Source organism: Eleutherodactylus coqui, chromosome 11, assembly GCF_035609145.1.
Source record: "Eleutherodactylus coqui strain aEleCoq1 chromosome 11, aEleCoq1.hap1, whole genome shotgun sequence".
Taxonomy (NCBI): Eukaryota; Metazoa; Chordata; class Amphibia; order Anura; family Eleutherodactylidae; genus Eleutherodactylus; species Eleutherodactylus coqui.
The window spans coordinates 138,314,076-138,338,127 of NC_089847.1; the positions used below are offsets into that span (position 1 = coordinate 138,314,076).

At 41.1% G+C, this 24,052-nt stretch overlaps 1 protein-coding gene across 2 annotated transcripts in view; it reads left to right on the plus strand.

The window, feature by feature from the left end:
• The window catches only part of C11H11orf16 (chromosome 11 C11orf16 homolog), a 32,237-nt gene continuing 8,185 nt past the window's right edge, over positions 1 to 24,052 (plus strand). Inside the window, exons 1-4 of one of the 2 annotated variants that reach the window (XM_066583660.1) lie at positions 1 to 86; positions 14,012 to 14,178; positions 23,301 to 23,463; positions 23,593 to 23,824. In XM_066583660.1, the coding sequence (XP_066439757.1) occupies positions 14,012 to 14,178; positions 23,301 to 23,463; positions 23,593 to 23,824 (562 nt within the window). In that variant the 5' untranslated portion in view covers positions 1 to 86. The remainder of the gene's footprint in view (positions 87 to 14,011; positions 14,179 to 23,300; positions 23,464 to 23,592; positions 23,825 to 24,052) is intronic. The other variant, XM_066583662.1, reaches the window with a different exon arrangement.

Consider the following 24,052-nt stretch of genomic DNA (forward strand, 5'->3'; position numbering starts at 1 on the left):
GTTACTAGTAAACGGTGCAGCCGGCGGTCACGGCCGGACTGGAGGTGCGGACTGCGGGGTCTCCGCCGGGGCTGCTCGCCTTCCTGGTACGGTATACACGTCATAGCATTGCTTGTGTCAGTCACCACTGCGGGATTATATTCCCCACTGTTAGATCCCCTCCATCCGTGCAGACGGAGCCTTACACTGACACTTGTAGTCTCACAGCTGAGGGTTTGTTACAACACATCAGTGCAGACAATCCTCTGAGAGCAAAACCCCCCAGCAGCCTCCCTGCTCCCCGGCTGCATCGACACCACCGGCAGAGCTAGTGTAACTAGTATGCGTGCCTGAGTGTCCTCAGTCACTGACAGCTAGCAGAGATCTTGAAAATGGGAAGGAAAGACAACGTACATAGGAGAGCAGGGAAGGAAACATTTATTAACTCCTTAGTGACATAACTATTTTGTGTCTTTAGGCCCCAGTGATTGTACTGCCGCATTGTAAATGCCTCGCTGACAGCCGAACGAGGAGTTGTATATATTACTGGCTGCACTCTGGGGGACATATAATGTGTTGTATATATTACTGGCTGCAGGCTGGTGGACATATAATGTGTTGGAGATGTTACTGGCCGCACTCTGGGGGACATATAATGTGTTGTAGATGTTACTGGCCGCACTCTGGGGGACATATAATGTGTTGTAGATGTTACTGGCCGCACTCTGGGGGACATATAATGTGTTGGAGATGTTACTGGCCGCACTCTGGGGGACATATAATGTGTTGTAGATGTTACTGGCCGCACTCTGGGGGACATATAATGTGTTGGAGATGTTACTGGCCGCACTCTGGGGGACATATAATGTGTTGGAGATGTTACTGGCTGCACTCTGGGGGACATATAATGTGCTGGAGATGTTACTGGCCGCACTCTGGGGGACATATAATGTGTTGGAGATGTTACTGCCTGTACTCCGGTGGACATATAATGTGTTGGAGATGTTACTGGCTGCACTCTGGGGGACATATAATGTGTTGGAGATGTTACTGGCTGCACTCTGAGGGACATATAATGTGTTGGAGATGTTACTGGCTGCACTCTGGGGGGACATATAATGTGTTGGAGATGTTACTGGCTGCACTCTGGGGGACATATAATGTGTTGGAGATGCTACTGGTCGCACTCTGGGGGGCACATATAATGTGTTGGAGATGTTACTGGCTGCACTCTGGGGGACATATAATGTGTTGGAGATGTTACTGGCTGCACTCTGGGGGACATATAATGTGTTGGAGATGTTACTGGCTGCACTCTGGGGGTCATATAATGTGTTGTAGACGTTACTGGCTGCAGGCTGGGGGACATATAATGTGTTGTAGACGTTACTGGCTGCAGGCTGGGGGACATATAATGTGTTGGAGATGTTACTGGTCGCACTCTGGGGGACATATAATGTGTTGGAGATGTTACTGGCCGTACTCTGGGGGACATATAATGTGTTGGAGATGTTACTGGCTGCACTCTGGGGGACATATAATGTGTTGGAGATGTTATTGGCTGCACTCTGGGGGACATATAATGTGTTGGAGATGTTACTGGCCGCTCTCTGGGGGACATATAATGTGTTGGAGATGTTACTGCCTGTACTCCGGTGGACATATAATGTGTTGGAGATGTTACTGGCCGCACTCTGGGGGACATACACTACCGTTCAAAAGTTTGGGGTCACATTGAAATGTCCTTATTTTTGAAGGAAAAGCACTGCACTTTTCAATGAAGATAACTTTAAACTAGTCCTAACTTTAAACAAATGCACTCTATACATTGCTAATGTGGTAAATGACTATTCTAGCTGCAAATGCCTGGTTTTTTGTGCAATATCTACAAAGGTGAATAGAGGCCCATTTCCAGCAACTATCACTCCAGTGTTCTAATGGTACAATGTTTTTGCTCATTGGCTCAGAAGGCTAATTGATGATTAGAAAACCCTTGTGCAATCATGTTCACACATCTGAAAACAGTCTAGCTCGTTACAGAAGCTACAAAACTGACCTTCCTGTGAGCAGATTGAGTTTCTGGAGCATCACATTTGTGGGGTCAATTAAACGCTCAAAATGGCCAGAAAAAGAGAACTTTCATCTGAAACTCGACAGTCTATTCTTGTTCTTAGAAATGAAGGCTATTCCATGCGAGAAATTGCTAAGAAATTGAAGATTTCCTACAACGGTGTGTACTACTCCCTTCAGAGGACAGCACAAGCAGGCTCTAACCAGAGTAGAAAAAGAAGTGGGAGGCCGCGTTGCACAACTAAGCAAGAAGATAAGCACATTAGAGTCTCTAGTTTGAGAAACAGACGCCTCACAGGTACCCAACTGGCATCTTCATTAAATAGTACCCGCAAAACACCAGTGTCAACATCTACAGTGAAGAGGCGGCTGCGGGATTTTGGGCTTCAGGGCAGAGTGGCAAAGAAAAAGCCATATCTGAGACTGGCCAATAAAAGAAAAAGATTAAGATGGGCAAAAGAACACAGACATTGGACAGAGGAAGACTGGAAAAAAGTGTTGTGGACGGATGAATCCAAGTTTGAGGTGTTTGGATCACAAAGAAGAACGTTTGTGAGACGCAGAACAAATGAAAAGATGCTGGAAGAATGCCTGACGCCATCTGTTAAGCATGGTGGAGGTAATGTGATGGTCTGGGGTTGCTTTGGTGCTGGTAAGGTGGGAGATTTGTACAGGGTAAAAGGGATTCTGAATAAGGAAGGCTATCACTCCATTTTGCAACGCCATGCCATACCCAGTGGACAGCGCTTGATTGGAACCAATTTCATCCTACAACAGGACAATGACCCTAAACACACCTCCAAATTGTGCAAGAACTATTTACAGCAGAAGCAGGCAGCTGGTATTCTATGGGTAATGGAGTGGCCAGCGCAGTCACCAGATCTGAACCCCATTGAGCTGTTGTGGGAGCAGCTTGACCGTATGGTACGCCAGAAGTGCCCATCCAACCAATCCAACTTGTGGGAGATGCTTCTAGAAGCGTGGGGTGCAATTTCACAAGCTTACCTCCACAAATTAACAGCTAGAATGTCAAAGGTGTGCAATGCTGGAATTGCTGCAAAAGGAGGATTCTTTGACGAAAGCAAAGTTTGATGTAAAAACAATGTTATTTCAGATACAAATCATTATTTCTAACCTTGTCAATGTCTGGACTCTATTGTCTATTCATTTCACAACGCATGGCGGGGGATAAGGGGGACTTCATGGAAAACACAAAATTGTTTGGGTGACCCCAAACTTTTGAACGGTAGTGTATAATGTGTTGGAGATGTTACTGGCCGTACTCTGGGGGACATATAATGTGTTGGAGATGTTATTGGCTGCACTCTGGGGGACATATAATGTGTTGGAGATGTTACTGGCCGTACTCTGGGGGACATATAATGTGTTGGAGATGTTAGTGGCTGCACTCTGGGGGACATATAATGTGTTGGAGATGTTACTGGCTGCACTCTGGGGGACATATAATGTGTTGGAGATGTTACTGTCTGCACTCTGGAGGACATATAATGTGTTGGAGATGTTACTGGCCACACTCTGGGGGACATATAATGTGTTGGAGATGTTACTGGCCGCACTCTGCGGGACATATAATGTGTTGGAGATGTTAGTGGCTGCACTCTGGGGGACATATAATGTGTTGGAGATGTTACTGGCCGCACTCTGGAGGACATATAATGTGTTGGAGATGTTACTGGCCGCACTCTGGGGGACATATAATGTGTTGGAGATGCTACTGGCTGCACGCTGGGGGACATATAATGTGTTGGAGATGTTACTGGCCGCACTCTGGGGGACATATAATGTGTTGGAGATGTTACTGCCTGTACTCCGGTGGACATATAATGTGTTGGAGATGTTACTGGCTGCACTCTGGGGGACATATAATGTGTTGGAGATGTTACTGGCCGCACTCTGGGGACATATAATGTGTTGGAGATGTTACTGGCCGTACTCTGGGGGACATATAATGTGTTGGAGATGTTACTGGCTGCACTCTGGGGGACATATAATGTGTTGGAGATGTTATTGGCCGCACTCTGGGGGACATATAATGTGTTGGAGATGTTACTGGCCGCACTCTGGGGGACATATAATGTGTTGGAGATGTTACTGCCTGTACTCCGGTGGACATATAATGTGTTGGAGATGTTACTGGCCGCACTCTGGGGGACATACACTACCGTTCAAAAGTTTGGGGTCACATTGAAATGTCCTTATTTTTGAAGGAAAAGCACTGCACTTTTCAATGAAGATAACTTTAAACTAGTCCTAACTTTAAACAAATGCACTCTATACATTGCTAATGTGGTAAATGACTATTCTAGCTGCAAATGCCTGGTTTTTTGTGCAATATCTACAAAGGTGAATAGAGGCCCATTTCCAGCAACTATCACTCCAGTGTTCTAATGGTACAATGTGTTTGCTCATTGGCTCAGAAGGCTAATTGATGATTAGAAAACCCTTGTGCAATCATGTTCACACATCTGAAAACAGTCTAGCTCGTTACAGAAGCTACAAAACTGACCTTCCTGTGAGCAGATTGAGTTTCTGGAGCATCACATTTGTGGGGTCAATTAAACGCTCAAAATGGCCAGAAAAAGAGAACTTTCATCTGAAACTCGACAGTCTATTCTTGTTCTTAGAAATGAAGGCTATTCCATGCGAGAAATTGCTAAGAAATTGAAGATTTCCTACAACGGTGTGTACTACTCCCTTCAGAGGACAGCACAAGCAGGCTCTAACCAGAGTAGAAAAAGAAGTGGGAGGCCGCGTTGCACAACTAAGCAAGAAGATAAGCACATTAGAGTCTCTAGTTTGAGAAACAGACGCCTCACAGGTACCCAACTGGCATCTTCATTAAATAGTACCCGCAAAACACCAGTGTCAACATCTACAGTGAAGAGGCGGCTGCGGGATTTTGGGCTTCAGGGCAGAGTGGCAAAGAAAAAGCCATATCTGAGACTGGCCAATAAAAGAAAAAGATTAAGATGGGCAAAAGAACACAGACATTGGACAGAGGAAGACTGGAAAAAAGTGTTGTGGACGGATGAATCCAAGTTTGAGGTGTTTGGATCACAAAGAAGAACGTTTGTGAGACGCAGAACAAATGAAAAGATGCTGGAAGAATGCCTGACGCCATCTGTTAAGCATGGTGGAGGTAATGTGATGGTCTGGGGTTGCTTTGGTGCTGGTAAGGTGGGAGATTTGTACAGGGTAAAAGGGATTCTGAATAAGGAAGGCTATCACTCCATTTTGCAACGCCATGCCATACCCGGTGGACAGCGCTTGATTGGAACCAATTTCATCCTCCAACAGGACAATGACCCTAAACACACCTCCAAATTGTGCAAGAACTATTTACAGCAGAAGCAGGCAGCTGGTATTCTATGGGTAATGGAGTGGCCAGCGCAGTCACCAGATCTGAACCCCATTGAGCTGTTGTGGGAGCAGCTTGACCGTATGGTACGCCAGAAGTGCCCATCCAACCAATCCAACTTGTGGGAGATGCTTCTAGAAGCGTGGGGTGCAATTTCACAAGCTTACCTCAACACATTAACAGCTAGAATGTCAAAGGTGTGCAATGCTGGAATTGCTGCAAAAGGAGGATTCTTTGACGAAAGCAAAGTTTGATGTAAAAACAATGTTATTTCAGATACAAATCATTATTTCTAACCTTGTCAATGTCTTGGCTCTATTGTCTATTCATTTCACAACGCATGGCGGGGGATAAGGGGGACTTCATGGAAAACACAAAATTGTTTGGGTGACCCCAAACTTTTGAACGGTAGTGTATAATGTGTTGGAGATGTTACTGGCCGTACTCTGGGGGACATATAATGTGTTGGAGATGTTATTGGCTGCACTCTGGGGGACATATAATGTGTTGGAGATGTTACTGGCCGCACTCTGGGGGACATATAATGTGTTGGAGATGTTACTGGCTGCACTCTGGGGGACATATAATGTGCTGGAGATGTTACTGGCCGCACTCTGGGGGACATATAATGTGTTGGAGATGTTACTGCCTGTACTCCGGTGGACATATAATGTGTTGGAGATGTTACTGGCTGCACTCTGGGGGACATATAATGTGTTGGAGATGTTACTGGCTGCACTCTGAGGGACATATAATGTGTTGGAGATGTTACTGGCTGCACTCTGGGGGGACATATAATGTGTTGGAGATGTTACTGGCTGCACTCTGGGGGACATATAATGTGTTGGAGATGCTACTGGTCGCACTCTGGGGGGCACATATAATGTGTTGGAGATGTTACTGGCTGCACTCTGGGGGACATATAATGTGTTGGAGATGTTACTGGCTGCACTCTGGGGGACATATAATGTGTTGGAGATGTTACTGGCTGCACTCTGGGGGTCATATAATGTGTTGTAGACGTTACTGGCTGCAGGCTGGGGGACATATAATGTGTTGTAGACGTTACTGGCTGCAGGCTGGGGGACATATAATGTGTTGGAGATGTTACTGGTCGCACTCTGGGGGACATATAATGTGTTGGAGATGTTACTGGCCGTACTCTGGGGGACATATAATGTGTTGGAGATGTTACTGGCTGCACTCTGGGGGACATATAATGTGTTGGAGATGTTATTGGCTGCACTCTGGGGGACATATAATGTGTTGGAGATGTTACTGGCCGCTCTCTGGGGGACATATAATGTGTTGGAGATGTTACTGCCTGTACTCCGGTGGACATATAATGTGTTGGAGATGTTACTGGCCGCACTCTGGGGGACATACACTACCGTTCAAAAGTTTGGGGTCACATTGAAATGTCCTTATTTTTGAAGGAAAAGCACTGCACTTTTCAATGAAGATAACTTTAAACTAGTCCTAACTTTAAACAAATGCACTCTATACATTGCTAATGTGGTAAATGACTATTCTAGCTGCAAATGCCTGGTTTTTTGTGCAATATCTACAAAGGTGAATAGAGGCCCATTTCCAGCAACTATCACTCCAGTGTTCTAATGGTACAATGTTTTTGCTCATTGGCTCAGAAGGCTAATTGATGATTAGAAAACCCTTGTGCAATCATGTTCACACATCTGAAAACAGTCTAGCTCGTTACAGAAGCTACAAAACTGACCTTCCTGTGAGCAGATTGAGTTTCTGGAGCATCACATTTGTGGGGTCAATTAAACGCTCAAAATGGCCAGAAAAAGAGAACTTTCATCTGAAACTCGACAGTCTATTCTTGTTCTTAGAAATGAAGGCTATTCCATGCGAGAAATTGCTAAGAAATTGAAGATTTCCTACAACGGTGTGTACTACTCCCTTCAGAGGACAGCACAAGCAGGCTCTAACCAGAGTAGAAAAAGAAGTGGGAGGCCGCGTTGCACAACTAAGCAAGAAGATAAGCACATTAGAGTCTCTAGTTTGAGAAACAGACGCCTCACAGGTACCCAACTGGCATCTTCATTAAATAGTACCCGCAAAACACCAGTGTCAACATCTACAGTGAAGAGGCGGCTGCGGGATTTTGGGCTTCAGGGCAGAGTGGCAAAGAAAAAGCCATATCTGAGACTGGCCAATAAAAGAAAAAGATTAAGATGGGCAAAAGAACACAGACATTGGACAGAGGAAGACTGGAAAAAAGTGTTGTGGACGGATGAATCCAAGTTTGAGGTGTTTGGATCACAAAGAAGAACGTTTGTGAGACGCAGAACAAATGAAAAGATGCTGGAAGAATGCCTGACGCCATCTGTTAAGCATGGTGGAGGTAATGTGATGGTCTGGGGTTGCTTTGGTGCTGGTAAGGTGGGAGATTTGTACAGGGTAAAAGGGATTCTGAATAAGGAAGGCTATCACTCCATTTTGCAACGCCATGCCATACCCAGTGGACAGCGCTTGATTGGAACCAATTTCATCCTACAACAGGACAATGACCCTAAACACACCTCCAAATTGTGCAAGAACTATTTACAGCAGAAGCAGGCAGCTGGTATTCTATGGGTAATGGAGTGGCCAGCGCAGTCACCAGATCTGAACCCCATTGAGCTGTTGTGGGAGCAGCTTGACCGTATGGTACGCCAGAAGTGCCCATCCAACCAATCCAACTTGTGGGAGATGCTTCTAGAAGCGTGGGGTGCAATTTCACAAGCTTACCTCCACAAATTAACAGCTAGAATGTCAAAGGTGTGCAATGCTGGAATTGCTGCAAAAGGAGGATTCTTTGACGAAAGCAAAGTTTGATGTAAAAACAATGTTATTTCAGATACAAATCATTATTTCTAACCTTGTCAATGTCTGGACTCTATTGTCTATTCATTTCACAACGCATGGCGGGGGATAAGGGGGACTTCATGGAAAACACAAAATTGTTTGGGTGACCCCAAACTTTTGAACGGTAGTGTATAATGTGTTGGAGATGTTACTGGCCGTACTCTGGGGGACATATAATGTGTTGGAGATGTTATTGGCTGCACTCTGGGGGACATATAATGTGTTGGAGATGTTACTGGCCGTACTCTGGGGGACATATAATGTGTTGGAGATGTTAGTGGCTGCACTCTGGGGGACATATAATGTGTTGGAGATGTTACTGGCTGCACTCTGGGGGACATATAATGTGTTGGAGATGTTACTGTCTGCACTCTGGAGGACATATAATGTGTTGGAGATGTTACTGGCCACACTCTGGGGGACATATAATGTGTTGGAGATGTTACTGGCCGCACTCTGCGGGACATATAATGTGTTGGAGATGTTAGTGGCTGCACTCTGGGGGACATATAATGTGTTGGAGATGTTACTGGCCGCACTCTGGAGGACATATAATGTGTTGGAGATGTTACTGGCCGCACTCTGGGGGACATATAATGTGTTGGAGATGCTACTGGCTGCACGCTGGGGGACATATAATGTGTTGGAGATGTTACTGGCCGCACTCTGGGGGACATATAATGTGTTGGAGATGTTACTGCCTGTACTCCGGTGGACATATAATGTGTTGGAGATGTTACTGGCTGCACTCTGGGGGACATATAATGTGTTGGAGATGTTACTGGCCGCACTCTGGGGACATATAATGTGTTGGAGATGTTACTGGCCGTACTCTGGGGGACATATAATGTGTTGGAGATGTTACTGGCTGCACTCTGGGGGACATATAATGTGTTGGAGATGTTATTGGCCGCACTCTGGGGGACATATAATGTGTTGGAGATGTTACTGGCCGCACTCTGGGGGACATATAATGTGTTGGAGATGTTACTGCCTGTACTCCGGTGGACATATAATGTGTTGGAGATGTTACTGGCCGCACTCTGGGGGACATACACTACCGTTCAAAAGTTTGGGGTCACATTGAAATGTCCTTATTTTTGAAGGAAAAGCACTGCACTTTTCAATGAAGATAACTTTAAACTAGTCCTAACTTTAAACAAATGCACTCTATACATTGCTAATGTGGTAAATGACTATTCTAGCTGCAAATGCCTGGTTTTTTGTGCAATATCTACAAAGGTGAATAGAGGCCCATTTCCAGCAACTATCACTCCAGTGTTCTAATGGTACAATGTGTTTGCTCATTGGCTCAGAAGGCTAATTGATGATTAGAAAACCCTTGTGCAATCATGTTCACACATCTGAAAACAGTCTAGCTCGTTACAGAAGCTACAAAACTGACCTTCCTGTGAGCAGATTGAGTTTCTGGAGCATCACATTTGTGGGGTCAATTAAACGCTCAAAATGGCCAGAAAAAGAGAACTTTCATCTGAAACTCGACAGTCTATTCTTGTTCTTAGAAATGAAGGCTATTCCATGCGAGAAATTGCTAAGAAATTGAAGATTTCCTACAACGGTGTGTACTACTCCCTTCAGAGGACAGCACAAGCAGGCTCTAACCAGAGTAGAAAAAGAAGTGGGAGGCCGCGTTGCACAACTAAGCAAGAAGATAAGCACATTAGAGTCTCTAGTTTGAGAAACAGACGCCTCACAGGTACCCAACTGGCATCTTCATTAAATAGTACCCGCAAAACACCAGTGTCAACATCTACAGTGAAGAGGCGGCTGCGGGATTTTGGGCTTCAGGGCAGAGTGGCAAAGAAAAAGCCATATCTGAGACTGGCCAATAAAAGAAAAAGATTAAGATGGGCAAAAGAACACAGACATTGGACAGAGGAAGACTGGAAAAAAGTGTTGTGGACGGATGAATCCAAGTTTGAGGTGTTTGGATCACAAAGAAGAACGTTTGTGAGACGCAGAACAAATGAAAAGATGCTGGAAGAATGCCTGACGCCATCTGTTAAGCATGGTGGAGGTAATGTGATGGTCTGGGGTTGCTTTGGTGCTGGTAAGGTGGGAGATTTGTACAGGGTAAAAGGGATTCTGAATAAGGAAGGCTATCACTCCATTTTGCAACGCCATGCCATACCCGGTGGACAGCGCTTGATTGGAACCAATTTCATCCTCCAACAGGACAATGACCCTAAACACACCTCCAAATTGTGCAAGAACTATTTACAGCAGAAGCAGGCAGCTGGTATTCTATGGGTAATGGAGTGGCCAGCGCAGTCACCAGATCTGAACCCCATTGAGCTGTTGTGGGAGCAGCTTGACCGTATGGTACGCCAGAAGTGCCCATCCAACCAATCCAACTTGTGGGAGATGCTTCTAGAAGCGTGGGGTGCAATTTCACAAGCTTACCTCAACACATTAACAGCTAGAATGTCAAAGGTGTGCAATGCTGGAATTGCTGCAAAAGGAGGATTCTTTGACGAAAGCAAAGTTTGATGTAAAAACAATGTTATTTCAGATACAAATCATTATTTCTAACCTTGTCAATGTCTTGGCTCTATTGTCTATTCATTTCACAACGCATGGCGGGGGATAAGGGGGACTTCATGGAAAACACAAAATTGTTTGGGTGACCCCAAACTTTTGAACGGTAGTGTATAATGTGTTGGAGATGTTACTGGCCGTACTCTGGGGGACATATAATGTGTTGGAGATGTTATTGGCTGCACTCTGGGGGACATATAATGTGTTGGAGATGTTACTGGCCGTACTCTGGGGGACATATAATGTGTTGGAGATGTTAGTGGCTGCACTCTGGGGGACATATAATGTGTTGGAGATGTTACTGGCTGCACTCTGGGGGACATATAATGTGTTGGAGATGTTACTGTCTGCACTCTGGAGGACATATAATGTGTTGGAGATGTTACTGGCCACACTCTGGGGGACATATAATGTGTTGGAGATGTTACTGGCCGCACTCTGCGGGACATATAATGTGTTGGAGATGTTAGTGGCTGCACTCTGGGGGACATATAATGTGTTGGAGATGTTACTGGCCGCACTCTGGAGGACATATAATGTGTTGGAGATGTTACTGGCCGCACTCTGGGGGACATATAATGTGTTGGAGATGCTACTGGCTGCACGCTGGGGGACATATAATGTGTTGGAGATGTTACTGGCCGCACTCTGGGGGACATATAATGTGTTGGAGATGTTACTGCCTGTACTCCGGTGGACATATAATGTGTTGGAGATGTTACTGGCTGCACTCTGGGGGACATATAATGTGTTGGAGATGTTACTGGCCGCACTCTGGGGACATATAATGTGTTGGAGATGTTACTGGCCGTACTCTGGGGGACATATAATGTGTTGGAGATGTTACTGGCTGCACTCTGGGGGACATATAATGTGTTGGAGATGTTATTGGCCGCACTCTGGGGGACATATAATGTGTTGGAGATGTTACTGGCCGCACTCTGGGGGACATATAATGTGTTGGAGATGTTACTGCCTGTACTCCGGTGGACATATAATGTGTTGGAGATGTTACTGGCCGTACTCTGGGGGACATATAATGTGTTGGAGATGTTATTGGCTGCACTCTGGGGGACATATAATGTGTTGGAGATGTTACTGGCCGTACTCTGGGGGACATATAATGTGTTGGAGATGTTATTGGCTGCACTCTGGGGGACATATAATGTGTTGGAGATGTTACTGGCCGTACTCTGGGGGACATATAATGTGTTGGAGATGTTAGTGGCTGCACTCTGGGGGACATATAATGTGTTGGAGATGTTACTGGCTGCACTCTGGGGGACATATAATGTGTTGGAGATGTTACTGTCTGCACTCTGGAGGACATATAATGTGTTGGAGATGTTACTGGCCACACTCTGGGGGACATATAATGTGTTGGAGATGTTACTGGCCGCACTCTGCGGGACATATAATGTGTTGGAGATGTTAGTGGCTGCACTCTGGGGGACATATAATGTGTTGGAGATGTTACTGGCCGCACTCTGGAGGACATATAATGTGTTGGAGATGTTACTGGCCGCACTCTGGGGGACATATAATGTGTTGGAGATGCTACTGGCTGCACGCTGGGGGACATATAATGTGTTGGAGATGTTACTGGCCGCACTCTGGGGGACATATAATGTGTTGGAGATGTTACTGCCTGTACTCCGGTGGACATATAATGTGTTGGAGATGTTACTGGCTGCACTCTGGGGGACATATAATGTGTTGGAGATGTTACTGGCCGCATTTGGGGGACATATAATGTGTTGGAGATGTTACTGGCCGCACTCTGGGGGTCATATAATGTGTTGGAGATGTTACTGGCTGCACTCTGGGGGACATATAATGTGTTGGAGATGTTACTGGCCGCACTCTGGGGGGACATATAATGTGTTGGAGATGTTACTGGCTGCACTCTGGGGGACATATAAAGTGTTGGAGATGAAACTGGCCGCACTCTGGGGACATATAATGTGTTGGAGATGTTACTGGCCGTACTCTGGGGGACATATAATGTGTTGGAAATGTTACTGGCCGCACTCTGGAGGACAAATAATGTGTTGGAGATCTTACTGGCCACACTCTGGGGGACATATAATCTGTTGGAGATGTTACTGGCTGCACTCTGGGGGACATATAATGTGTTGGAGATGTTACTGGCTGCACCCTAGGGGACATATAATGTGTTATAGATGTTACTGGCCGCACTCTGGGGGACATATAATGTGTTGGAGATGATACTGGCTGCACTCTGGAGGACATATAATGTGTTATAGATGTTACTGGCTGCACTCTGGGGGACATATAATGTGTTAGAGATGTTACTGGCCGCACTCTGGAGGACATATAATGTGTTGGAGATGTTACTGGCCGCACTCTGGGGGACATATAATGTGTTGAAGATGGTAATGGCCGCACTCTAGGGGACTTATAATGGGTTGGAGATGTTACTGGCTGCACTCTGGAGGACAAATAATGTGTTATAGATGTTACTGGCTGCACTCTGGGGGACATATAATGTGTTGGAGATGTTACTGGCCGCACTCTGGGGGACATATAATGTGTTGGAGATGTTACTGGCCGCACTCTGGGGGACATATAATGTGTTGGAGATGTTACTGGCCGCTCTCTGGGGGACATATAATGTGTTGGAGATGTTACTGGCCGCACTCTAGGGGACATATAATGTGTTGGAGATGTTACTGGCCGCACTCTGGGGGACATATAATGTGTTGGAGATGTTACTGCCCGCACTCTGGGGGACATATAATGTGTTGAAGATGTTAATGGCCACACTCTAGGGGACATATAATGTGTTATAGATGTTACTGGCTGCACTCCGGGGGACATATAATGTGTTGGGGATGTTACTGGCTGCACTCTGGAGGACATATAATGTGTTGGGGATGTTACTGGCTGCACTCTGGAGGACATATAATGTGTTGGGGATGTTACTGGCTGCACTCTGGAGGACATATAATGTGTTATAGATGTTACTGGCTGCACTCTGGGGGACATATAATGTGTTGGAGATGTTACTGGCCGCACTCTGGGGGACATATAATGTGTTGGAGATGTTACTGGCTTCGAGTCCGATGACTTGTGATGCTGCGGCGCTCCTCTGTGATGCGTATCTGAGCCGTGTACTAATATTCTGCCTAGATGGATCCCTGTGTGCACGGCTTGTGCCTGGACCACAAATACTGCAGTGTGACCGCACCCCTAGCCACCCTCTCCTGTCAGTGCCTGGTAACACATCCACCGCCTCTGTGTAGCTGCACAACTCCGGAGCTCCCATGTGTGCCCACTCACCACACCATCCACAACCGGTATGTATCCCACAGTATTAGTAGTTATATTCTTGTACACAGGGGCAGTATTATAGTAGTTATATTCTTGTACATAGGGGGCAGTATTATAGTAGTTATATTCTTGTACATAGGAGGCAGTATTATAGTAGTTATATTCTTGTACATAGGGGGCAGTATTATAGTAGTTATATTCTTGTACATAGGGGGCAGTATTATAGTAGTTATATTCTTGTACATAGGAGGCAGTATTATAGTAGTTATATTCTTGTACATAGGGGGCAGTATTATAGTAGTTATATTCTTGTACATAGAAGGCAGTATTATAGTAGTTATATTCTTGTACATAGGGGGCAGTATTATAGTAGTTATATTCCTGTACATCGGGGGCAGTATTATAGTAGTTATATTCCTGTACATCGGAGGCAGTATTATAGTAGTTATATTCCTGTACATAGGAGGCAGTATTATAGTAGTTATATTCCTGTACATAGGGGGCAGTATTATAGTTGTGATATTCTTGTACATAGGGGGCAGTATTATAGTAGTTATATTCTTGTACATAGGAGGCAGTATTATAGTAGTTATATTCTTGTACATAGGGGGCAGTATTATAGTTGTGATATTCTTGTACATAGGGGGCAGTATTATAGTAGTTATATTCTTGTACATAGGGGCAGCATTATAGTAGTTATATTCTTGTACATAGGGGGCAGTATTATAGTAGTTATATTCTTGTACACAGGGGCAGTATTATAGTAGTTATATTCTTGTACATGGGGGCAGTATTATAGTAGTTATATTCTTGTACACAGGGGCAGTATTATAGTAGTTATATTCTTGTACATAGGGGGCAGTATTATAGTAGTTATATTCTTGTACATAGAAGGCAGTATTATAGTAGTTATATTCTTGGACATAGCAGGCAGTATTATAGTAGTTATATTCTTGTACATAGGGGGCAGTATTATAGTAGTTATATTCTTCTACATAGGGAGCAGTATTATAGTAGCTATATTCTTGTACATAGGGGGTAGTGTTATAGTAGTTATATTCTTGTACATAGGGGGCAGTATTATAGTAGTTATATTCTTGTACATAGGGGGCAGTATTATAGTAGTTATATTCTTGTACATAGGGAGCAGTATTATAGTAGCTATATTCTTGTACATAGGGGGTAGTATTATAGTAGTTATATTCTTGTACATAGGGGGCAGTATTATAGTAGTTATATTCTTGTACATAGGGGGCAGTATTATAGTAGTTATATTCATGTACATAGGGGCAGTATTATAGTAGTTATATTCTTGTACATAGGGAGCAGTATTATAGTAGCTATATTCTTGTACATAGGGAGCAGTATTATAGTAGTTATATTCTTGTACATAGGGGGCAGTATTATCGTAGTAATATTCTTGTACATAGGGGGCAGTATTATAGTAGTTATATTCTTGTACATAGGGGGCAGTATTATAGTAGTTATATTCTTGTACATAGGGGGCAGTATTATAGTAGTTATATTCTTGTACATAGGGGGCAGTATTATAGTAGTTATATTCTTGTACATAGGGAGCAGTATTATAGTAGCTATATTCATGTACATAGGGGCAGTATTATAGTAGTTATATTCTTGTACATAGGGAGCAGTATTGTAGTAGCTATATTCTTGTACATAGGGAGCAGTATTATAGTAGTTATATTCTTGTACATAGGGGGCAGTATTATAGTAGTAATATTCTTGTACATAGGGGGCAGTATTATAGTAGTTATATTCTTGTACACCGGGGGCAGTATTATAGTAGTTATATTCTTGTACACCGGGGGCAGTATTATAGTAGTTATATTCTTGTACATAGGGGGCAGTATTATAGTAGTTATATTCTTGTACATAGGGAGCAGTATTATAGTAGTTATATTCTTGTACATAGGGAGCAGTATTATAGTAGTTATATTCTTGTACACAGGGGGCAGTATTATAGTAGTTATATTCTTGTACATAGGGAGCAGTATTATAGTAGTTATATTCTTGTACATAGGGAGCAGTATTATAGTAGTTATATTCTTGTACACAGGGGGCAGTATTATAGTAGTTATATTCTTGTATATAGAGGGCAGTATTATAGTAGTTATATTCTTGTACATAGGAGGCAGTATTATAGTAGTTATATTCTTGTACATAGGAGCAGTATTATAGTAGTTATATTCTTGTATGTAGGGGTCAGTATTATAGTAGTTATATTCTTGTACATAGGAGGCAGTATTATAGTAGTTATATTCTTGTACACAGGGGGCAGTATTATAGTAGTTATATTCTTTTACATAGGAGGCCGTATTATAGTAGTTATATTCTTGTACATAGGGGCAGTATTATAGTAGTTATATTCTTGTACATAGGGGGCAGTATTACAGTAGTTATATTCTTGTACATAGGAGCAGTATTATAGTAGTTATATTCTTGTACATAGGGGGCAGTATTACAGCAGTTATATTCTTGTACATAGGAGCACTATTATAGTAGTTATATTCTTGTACATAGGGGGCAGTATTATAGTAGTTATATTCCTGTACATAGGGGGCAGTATTATAGTAGTTATATTCTTGTACATAGGGAGCAGTATTGTTGTAGCTATATTCTTGTACATAGGGAGCAGTATTATAGTAGTTATATTCTTGTACATAGGGGGCAGTATTATAGTAGTAATATTCTTGTACATAGGGGGCAGTATTATAGTAGTAATATTCTTGTACATAGGGGGCAGTATTATAGTAGTTATATTCTTGTACATAGGAGGCAGTATTATAGTAGTTATATTCTTCTACATAGGGGGCAGTATTATAGTAGTCATATTCTTGTACACAGGGGGCAGTATTATAGTAGTTATATTCTTGTACACCGGGGGCAGTATTATAGTAGTTATATTCTTGTACATAGAGGGCAGTATTATAGTAGTTATATTCTTGTACATAGAGGGCAGTATTATAGTAGTTATATTCTTGTACATAGGAGCAGTATTATAGTAGTTATATTCTTGTATGTAGGGGGCAGTATTGTAGTAGTTATATTCTTGTACATAGGGAGCAGTATTATAGTAGTTATATTCTTGTACATAGGGGGCAGTATTATAGTAGTAATCTTGTACATAGGGGCAGTATTATAGCAGTAATATTATTGTACATAGGGGCAGTATTATAGTTATATTCTTGTACATAGGGGGCAGTATTATAGTCTTTATATTCTTGTACATAGGGAGCAGTATTATAGTAGTTATATTCCTGTACATAGGGGGCAGTATTATAGTAGTTATATTCTTGTACATAGGAGCAGTATTATAGTAGTTATATTCTTCTACATAGGGGGCAGTATTATAGTAGTTATATTCTTGTACATAGGAGGCAGTATTATAGTAGTCATATTCTTGTACACAGGGGGCAGTATTATAGTAGTCATATTCTTGTACACCGGGGGCAGTATTATAGTAGTTATATTCTTGTACATAGGGGCAGTATTATAGTAGTCATATTCTTGTACATAGAGGGCAGTATTATAGTAGTTAAATTCTTGTATATAGAGGGCAGTATTATAGTAGTTATATTCTTGTATATAGAGGGCAGTATTATAGTAGTTATATTCTTGTTTATAGAGGGCAGTATTATAGTAGTTATATTCTTGTACATAGGGGCAGTATTATAGTAGTTATATTCTTGTACATAGGAGCAGTATTATAGTAGTTATATTCTTGTACATAGGAGCAGTATTATAGTAGTTATATTCTTGTACATAGGAGCAGTATTATAGTAGTTATATTCTTGTACATAGGGAGCAGTATTATAGTAGATATATACTTGTACACAGGGGGCAGTATTATAGTAGTTATATTCTTGTACATAGAGGGCAGTATTGTAGTAGTTATATTCTTGTACATAGGGGCAGTATTATAGTAGTTATATTCTTGTACATAGGGGGCAGTATTATAGTAGTTATATTCTTGTACATAGGGGGCAGTATTATAGTAGTAATATTCTTGTACATAGGGGGCAGTATTATAGTAGTTATATTCTTGTACATAGGGGGCAGTATTATAGTAGTCATATTCTTGTACATAGGAGCAGTATTATAGTAGTTATATTCTTCTACATAGGGGGCAGTATTATAGTAATTATATTCTTGTACACAGGAGGCAGTATCATAGTAGTCATATTCTTGTACACAGGGGGCAGTATTATAGTAGTTATATTCTTGTACACAGGGGGCAGTATTATAGTAGTTATATTCTTGTACACAGGGGGCAGTATTATAGTAGTTATATTCTTGTACACCGGGGGCAGTATTATAGTAGTTATATTCTTGTACATAGGGGGCAGTATTATAGTAGTTATATTCTTGTACATAGGGGGCAGTATTATAGTAGTTATATTCTTGTACATACGGAGCAGTATTATAGTAGTTATATTCTTGTACATAGGGAGCAGTATTATAGTAGTTATATTCTTGTACACAGGGGGCAGTATTATAGTAGTTATATTCTTGTACATAGGGAGCAGTATTATAGTAGTTATATTCTTGTACATAGGGAGCAGTATTATAGTAGTTATATTCTTGTACACAGGGGGCAGTATTATAGTAGTTATATTCTTGTATATAGAGGGCAGTATTATAGTAGTTATATTCTTGTACATAGGAGGCAGTATTATAGTAGTTATATTCTTGTACATAGGAGCAGTATTATAGTAGTTATATTCTTGTATGTAGGGGTCAGTATTATAGTAGTTATATTCTTGTACATAGGAGGCAGTATTATAGTAGTTATATTCTTGTACACAGGGGGCAGTATTATAGTAGTTATATTCTTTTACATAGGAGGCCGTATTATAGTAGTTATATTCTTGTACATAGGGGCAGTATTATAGTAGTTATATTCTTGTACATAGGGGGCAGTATTACAGTAGTTATATTCTTGTACATAGGAGCAGTATTATAGTAGTTATATTCTTGTACATAGGGGGCAGTATTACAGCAGTTATATTCTTGTACATAGGAGCACTATTATAGTAGTTATATTCTTGTACATAGGGGGCAGTATTATAGTAGTTATATTCCTGTACATAGGGGGCAGTATTATAGTAGTTATATTCCTGTACATAGGGGGCAGTATTATAGTAGTTATATTCTTGTACATAGGGAGCAGTATTGTTGTAGCTATATTCTTGTACATAGGGAGCAGTATTATAGTAGTTATATTCTTGTACATAGGGGGCAGTATTATAGTAGTAATATTCTTGTACATAGGGGGCAGTATTATAGTAGTTATATTCTTGTACATAGGAGGCAGTATTATAGTAGTTATATTCTTCTACATAGGGGGCAGTATTATAGTAGTCATATTCTTGTACACAGGGGGCAGTATTATAGTAGTTATATTCTTGTACACCGGGGGCAGTATTATAGTAGTTATATTCTTGTACATAGAGGGCAGTATTATAGTAGTTATATTCTTGTACATAGAGGGCAGTATTATAGTAGTTATATTCTTGTACATAGGAGCAGTATTATAGTAGTTATATTCTTGTATGTAGGGGGCAGTATTGTAGTAGTTATATTCTTGTACATAGGGAGCAGTATTATAGTAGTTATATTCTTGTACATAGGGGGCAGTATTATAGTAGTAATATTCTTGTACATAGGGGCAGTATTATAGCAGTAATATTATTGTACATAGGGGCAGTATTATAGTTATATTCTTGTACATAGGGGGCAGTATTATAGTAGTTATATTCTTGTACATAGGAGCAGTATTATAGTAGTTATATTCTTCTACATAGGGGGCAGTATTATAGTAGTTATATTCTTGTACATAGGAGGCAGTATTATAGTAGTCATATTCTTGTACACAGGGGGCAGTATTATAGTAGTCATATTCTTGTACACCGGGGGCAGTATTATAGTAGTTATATTCTTGTACATAGGGGCAGTATTATAGTAGTCATATTCTTGTACATAGAGGGCAGTATTATAGTAGTTAAATTCTTCTATATAGAGGGCAGTATTATAGTAGTTATATTCTTGTATATAGAGGGCAGTATTATAGTAGTTATATTCTTGTTTATAGAGGGCAGTATTATAGTAGTTATATTCTTGTATAAAGAGGGCAGTATTATAGTAGTTATATTCTTGTACATAGGAGGCAGTATTATAGTAGTTATATTCTTGTACACAGGGGGCAGTATTAAGTAGTTATATTCTTTTACATAGGAGGCCGTATTATAGTAGTTATATTCTTGTACATAGGGGCAGTATTATAGTAGTTATATTCTTGTACATAGGAGCAGTATTATAGTAGTTATATTCTTGTACATAGGAGCAGTATTATAGTAGTTATATTCTTGTACATAGGAGGCAGTATTATAGTAGTTATATTCTTGTATATAGGGGGCAGTATTATAGTAGTTATATTCCTATACATAGCGGGCAGTATTATAGTAGTTATATTCTTGTACATAGGGGGCAGTATTATAGTAGTTATATTCTTGTACATAGGGGGCAGTATTATAGTAGATATATTCTTGTACATAGGGGGCAGTATTATAGTAGTTATATTCTTATACATAGGAGCAGTATTATAGTAGTTATATTCTTGTACATAGGGAGCAGTATTATAGTAGATATATACTTGTACACAGGGGGCAGTATTATAGTAGTTATATTCTTGTACATAGAGGGCAGTATTGTAGTAGTTATATTCTTGTACATAGGGGCAGTATTATAGTAGTTATATTCTTGTACATAGGGGGCAGTATTATAGTAGTTATATTCTTGTACATAGGGGGCAGTATTATAGTAGTAATATTCTTGTACATAGGGGGCAGTATTATAGTAGTTATATTCTTGTACATAGGGGGCAGTATTATAGTAGTCATATTCTTGTACATAGGAGCAGTATTATAGTAGTTATATTCTTCTACATAGGGGGCAGTATTATAGTAATTATATTCTTGTACACAGGAGGCAGTATTATAGTAGTCATATTCTTGTACACAGGGGGCAGTATTATAGTAGTTATATTCTTGTACACCGGGGGCAGTATTATAGTAGTTATATTCTTGTACACAGGGGGCAGTATTATAGTAGTTATATTCTTGTACACAGGGGGCAGTATTATAGTAGTTATATTCTTGTACACCGGGGGCAGTATTATAGTAGTTATATTCTTGTACATAGGGGGCAGTATTATAGTAGTTATATTCTTGTACATAGGGGGCAGTATTATAGTAGTTATATTCTTGTACATAGGGAGCAGTATTATAGTAGTTATATTCTTGTACATAGGGAGCAGTATTATAGTAGTTATATTCTTGTACACAGGGGGCAGTATTATAGTAGTTATATTCTTGTACATAGGGAGCAGTATTATAGTAGTTATATTCTTGTACATAGGGAGCAGTATTATAGTAGTTATATTCTTGTACACAGGGGGCAGTATTATAGTAGTTATATTCTTGTATATAGAGGGCAGTATTATAGTAGTTATATTCTTGTACATAGGAGGCAGTATTATAGTAGTTATATTCTTGTACATAGGAGCAGTATTATAGTAGTTATATTCTTGTATGTAGGGGTCAGTATTATAGTAGTTATATTCTTGTACATAGGAGGCAGTATTATAGTAGTTATATTCTTGTACACAGGGGGCAGTATTATAGTAGTTATATTCTTTTACATAGGAGGCCGTATTATAGTAGTTATATTCTTGTACATAGGGGCAGTATTATAGTAGTTATATTCTTGTACATAGGGGGCAGTATTACAGTAGTTATATTCTTGTACATAGGAGCAGTATTATAGTAGTTATATTCTTGTACATAGGGGGCAGTATTACAGCAGTTATATTCTTGTACATAGGAGCACTATTATAGTAGTTATATTCTTGTACATAGGGGGCAGTATTATAGTAGTTATATTCCTGTACATAGGGGGCAGTATTATAGTAGTTATATTCTTGTACATAGGGGGCAGTATTACAGTAGTTATATTCTTATACATAGGAGCAGTATTATAGTAGTTATATTCTTATACATAGGGGAGCAGTATTATAGTAGTTATATTCTCGTACATAGAGGGCAGTATTATAGTAGTTATATACTTGTACTTAGGGGGCAGTATTATAGTAGTTATATTCTTGTACATAGGGGCAGTATTATAGTAGTTATATACTTGTACATAGGAGGCAGTATTATAGTAGTTATATTCTTGTACATAGGGGGCAGTATTGTAGTAGTTATATTCTAGTACATAGGAGCAGTATTATAGCAGTTATATTCTTGTACATAGGGGGCAGTATTATAGTAGTTATATTCTTGTACATAGGAGGCAGTATTGTAGTAGTTATATTGTTGTACATAGGGGGCAGTATTATAGTAGTTATATTCTAGTACATAGGAGCAGTATTATAGCAGTTATATTCTTGTACATAGGGGGCAGTATTATAGTAGTTATATACTTGTACATAGGGGGCAGTATTATAGTTGTTATATTCGTGTACATAGGAGGCAGTATTATAGTAGTTATATTCTTGTACATAGGGGGCAGTATTATAGTGGTTATATTCTTGTACATGGAGGGCAGTATTATAGTAGTTATATTCTTGTACATAGGGGAGCAGTATTATAGTAGTTATATTCTTGTACATAGGGGGCAGTATTATAGTAGTTATATTCTTATACATAGGGTTGCAGTATTATAGTATTTATATTCTTGTACATAGGGGAGCAGTATTATAGTAGTTATATTCTTGTACATAGGAGGCAGTATTATAGTAGTTATATTCTTGTACATAGGGGGCAGTATTATAGTAGTTATATTCTTGTACATAGGGGCAGTATTATAGTAGTAATATTCGTGTACATAGGGGGCAGTATTATAGTAGTTATATTCTTGTACATATAGGGTATTATAGTAATGTCTAACAGTTTTGTCTGTAGTACAATGTTTTTACTGAAGACGTGAGGCTGTTGCCTTTTCCCCGCTACTTGCCCAGGCTCCTCCTCGTTTGCCTTAGATATCGGTGTTATACTCTGTGCACCTTTTGCTATGTGTTCATGTATTGTTGTACGGTACTTTTTGTTGTTTTGCTCATTATTTCGCCCAGATGTCTGTTGCCCGCTCACCCTCCTCACTGCAGCGGTGTAATGTGTGGAAGGCTGACGGTTTCGCCCAGATTTCCCTGCGTAAGTCTGATCTTTAGACGAGGTGGAGTGCTGGCCCGAAGAGAGCCCGACGGATTCTACTATCTTGGTGTGGCGATACAAGAGGTAGGGAGATATCAATATATATATATATTAGCACACTGAAAATAGCGACCAGCGGACTCCGGCGCGGTAATGTCCGCCTTTATGCTAATGTGAGTGTTGTTTTTACATTTCCTCCTTGTCTCACATCAGGAAGAACCCGGAGTGCTTCTGATCGAATTTACCGAGCCGTGTGTGGATGGCGAGCGTTTTCCCGCTATGTTACAGAAGACACGTGCCTGTGATGTCATCCACCACGAAGAGGCGCTCAGACATTGCATTGTGCCCGGAGACAACGTGTTAGCCCCCTGGGAACCGCAGCTGACCAGATACGGGCCGGGGACGGTCATTCTAGGCCTGGAGACCAGGGATCCCCTACGAGGTAGTCGTCACCTATACGGTCGTCGTCGTCGTCGCACAGGGCGTTAGGCATGGCTCATTCCAACACTTTTCAAGAGAGCAGCCCGATTTTTTAACCCTACAACACCCCTTAGTGACACGGCGCCCCTTTTTTCCATTAATTGTCAGTTTTTCTTTACTATTTTCCAAAACTATCATGACCCTTCCGTATCCACCGCGCCGCTGTTTGAGGGTTTGTTGGTTTTTGTGGGAT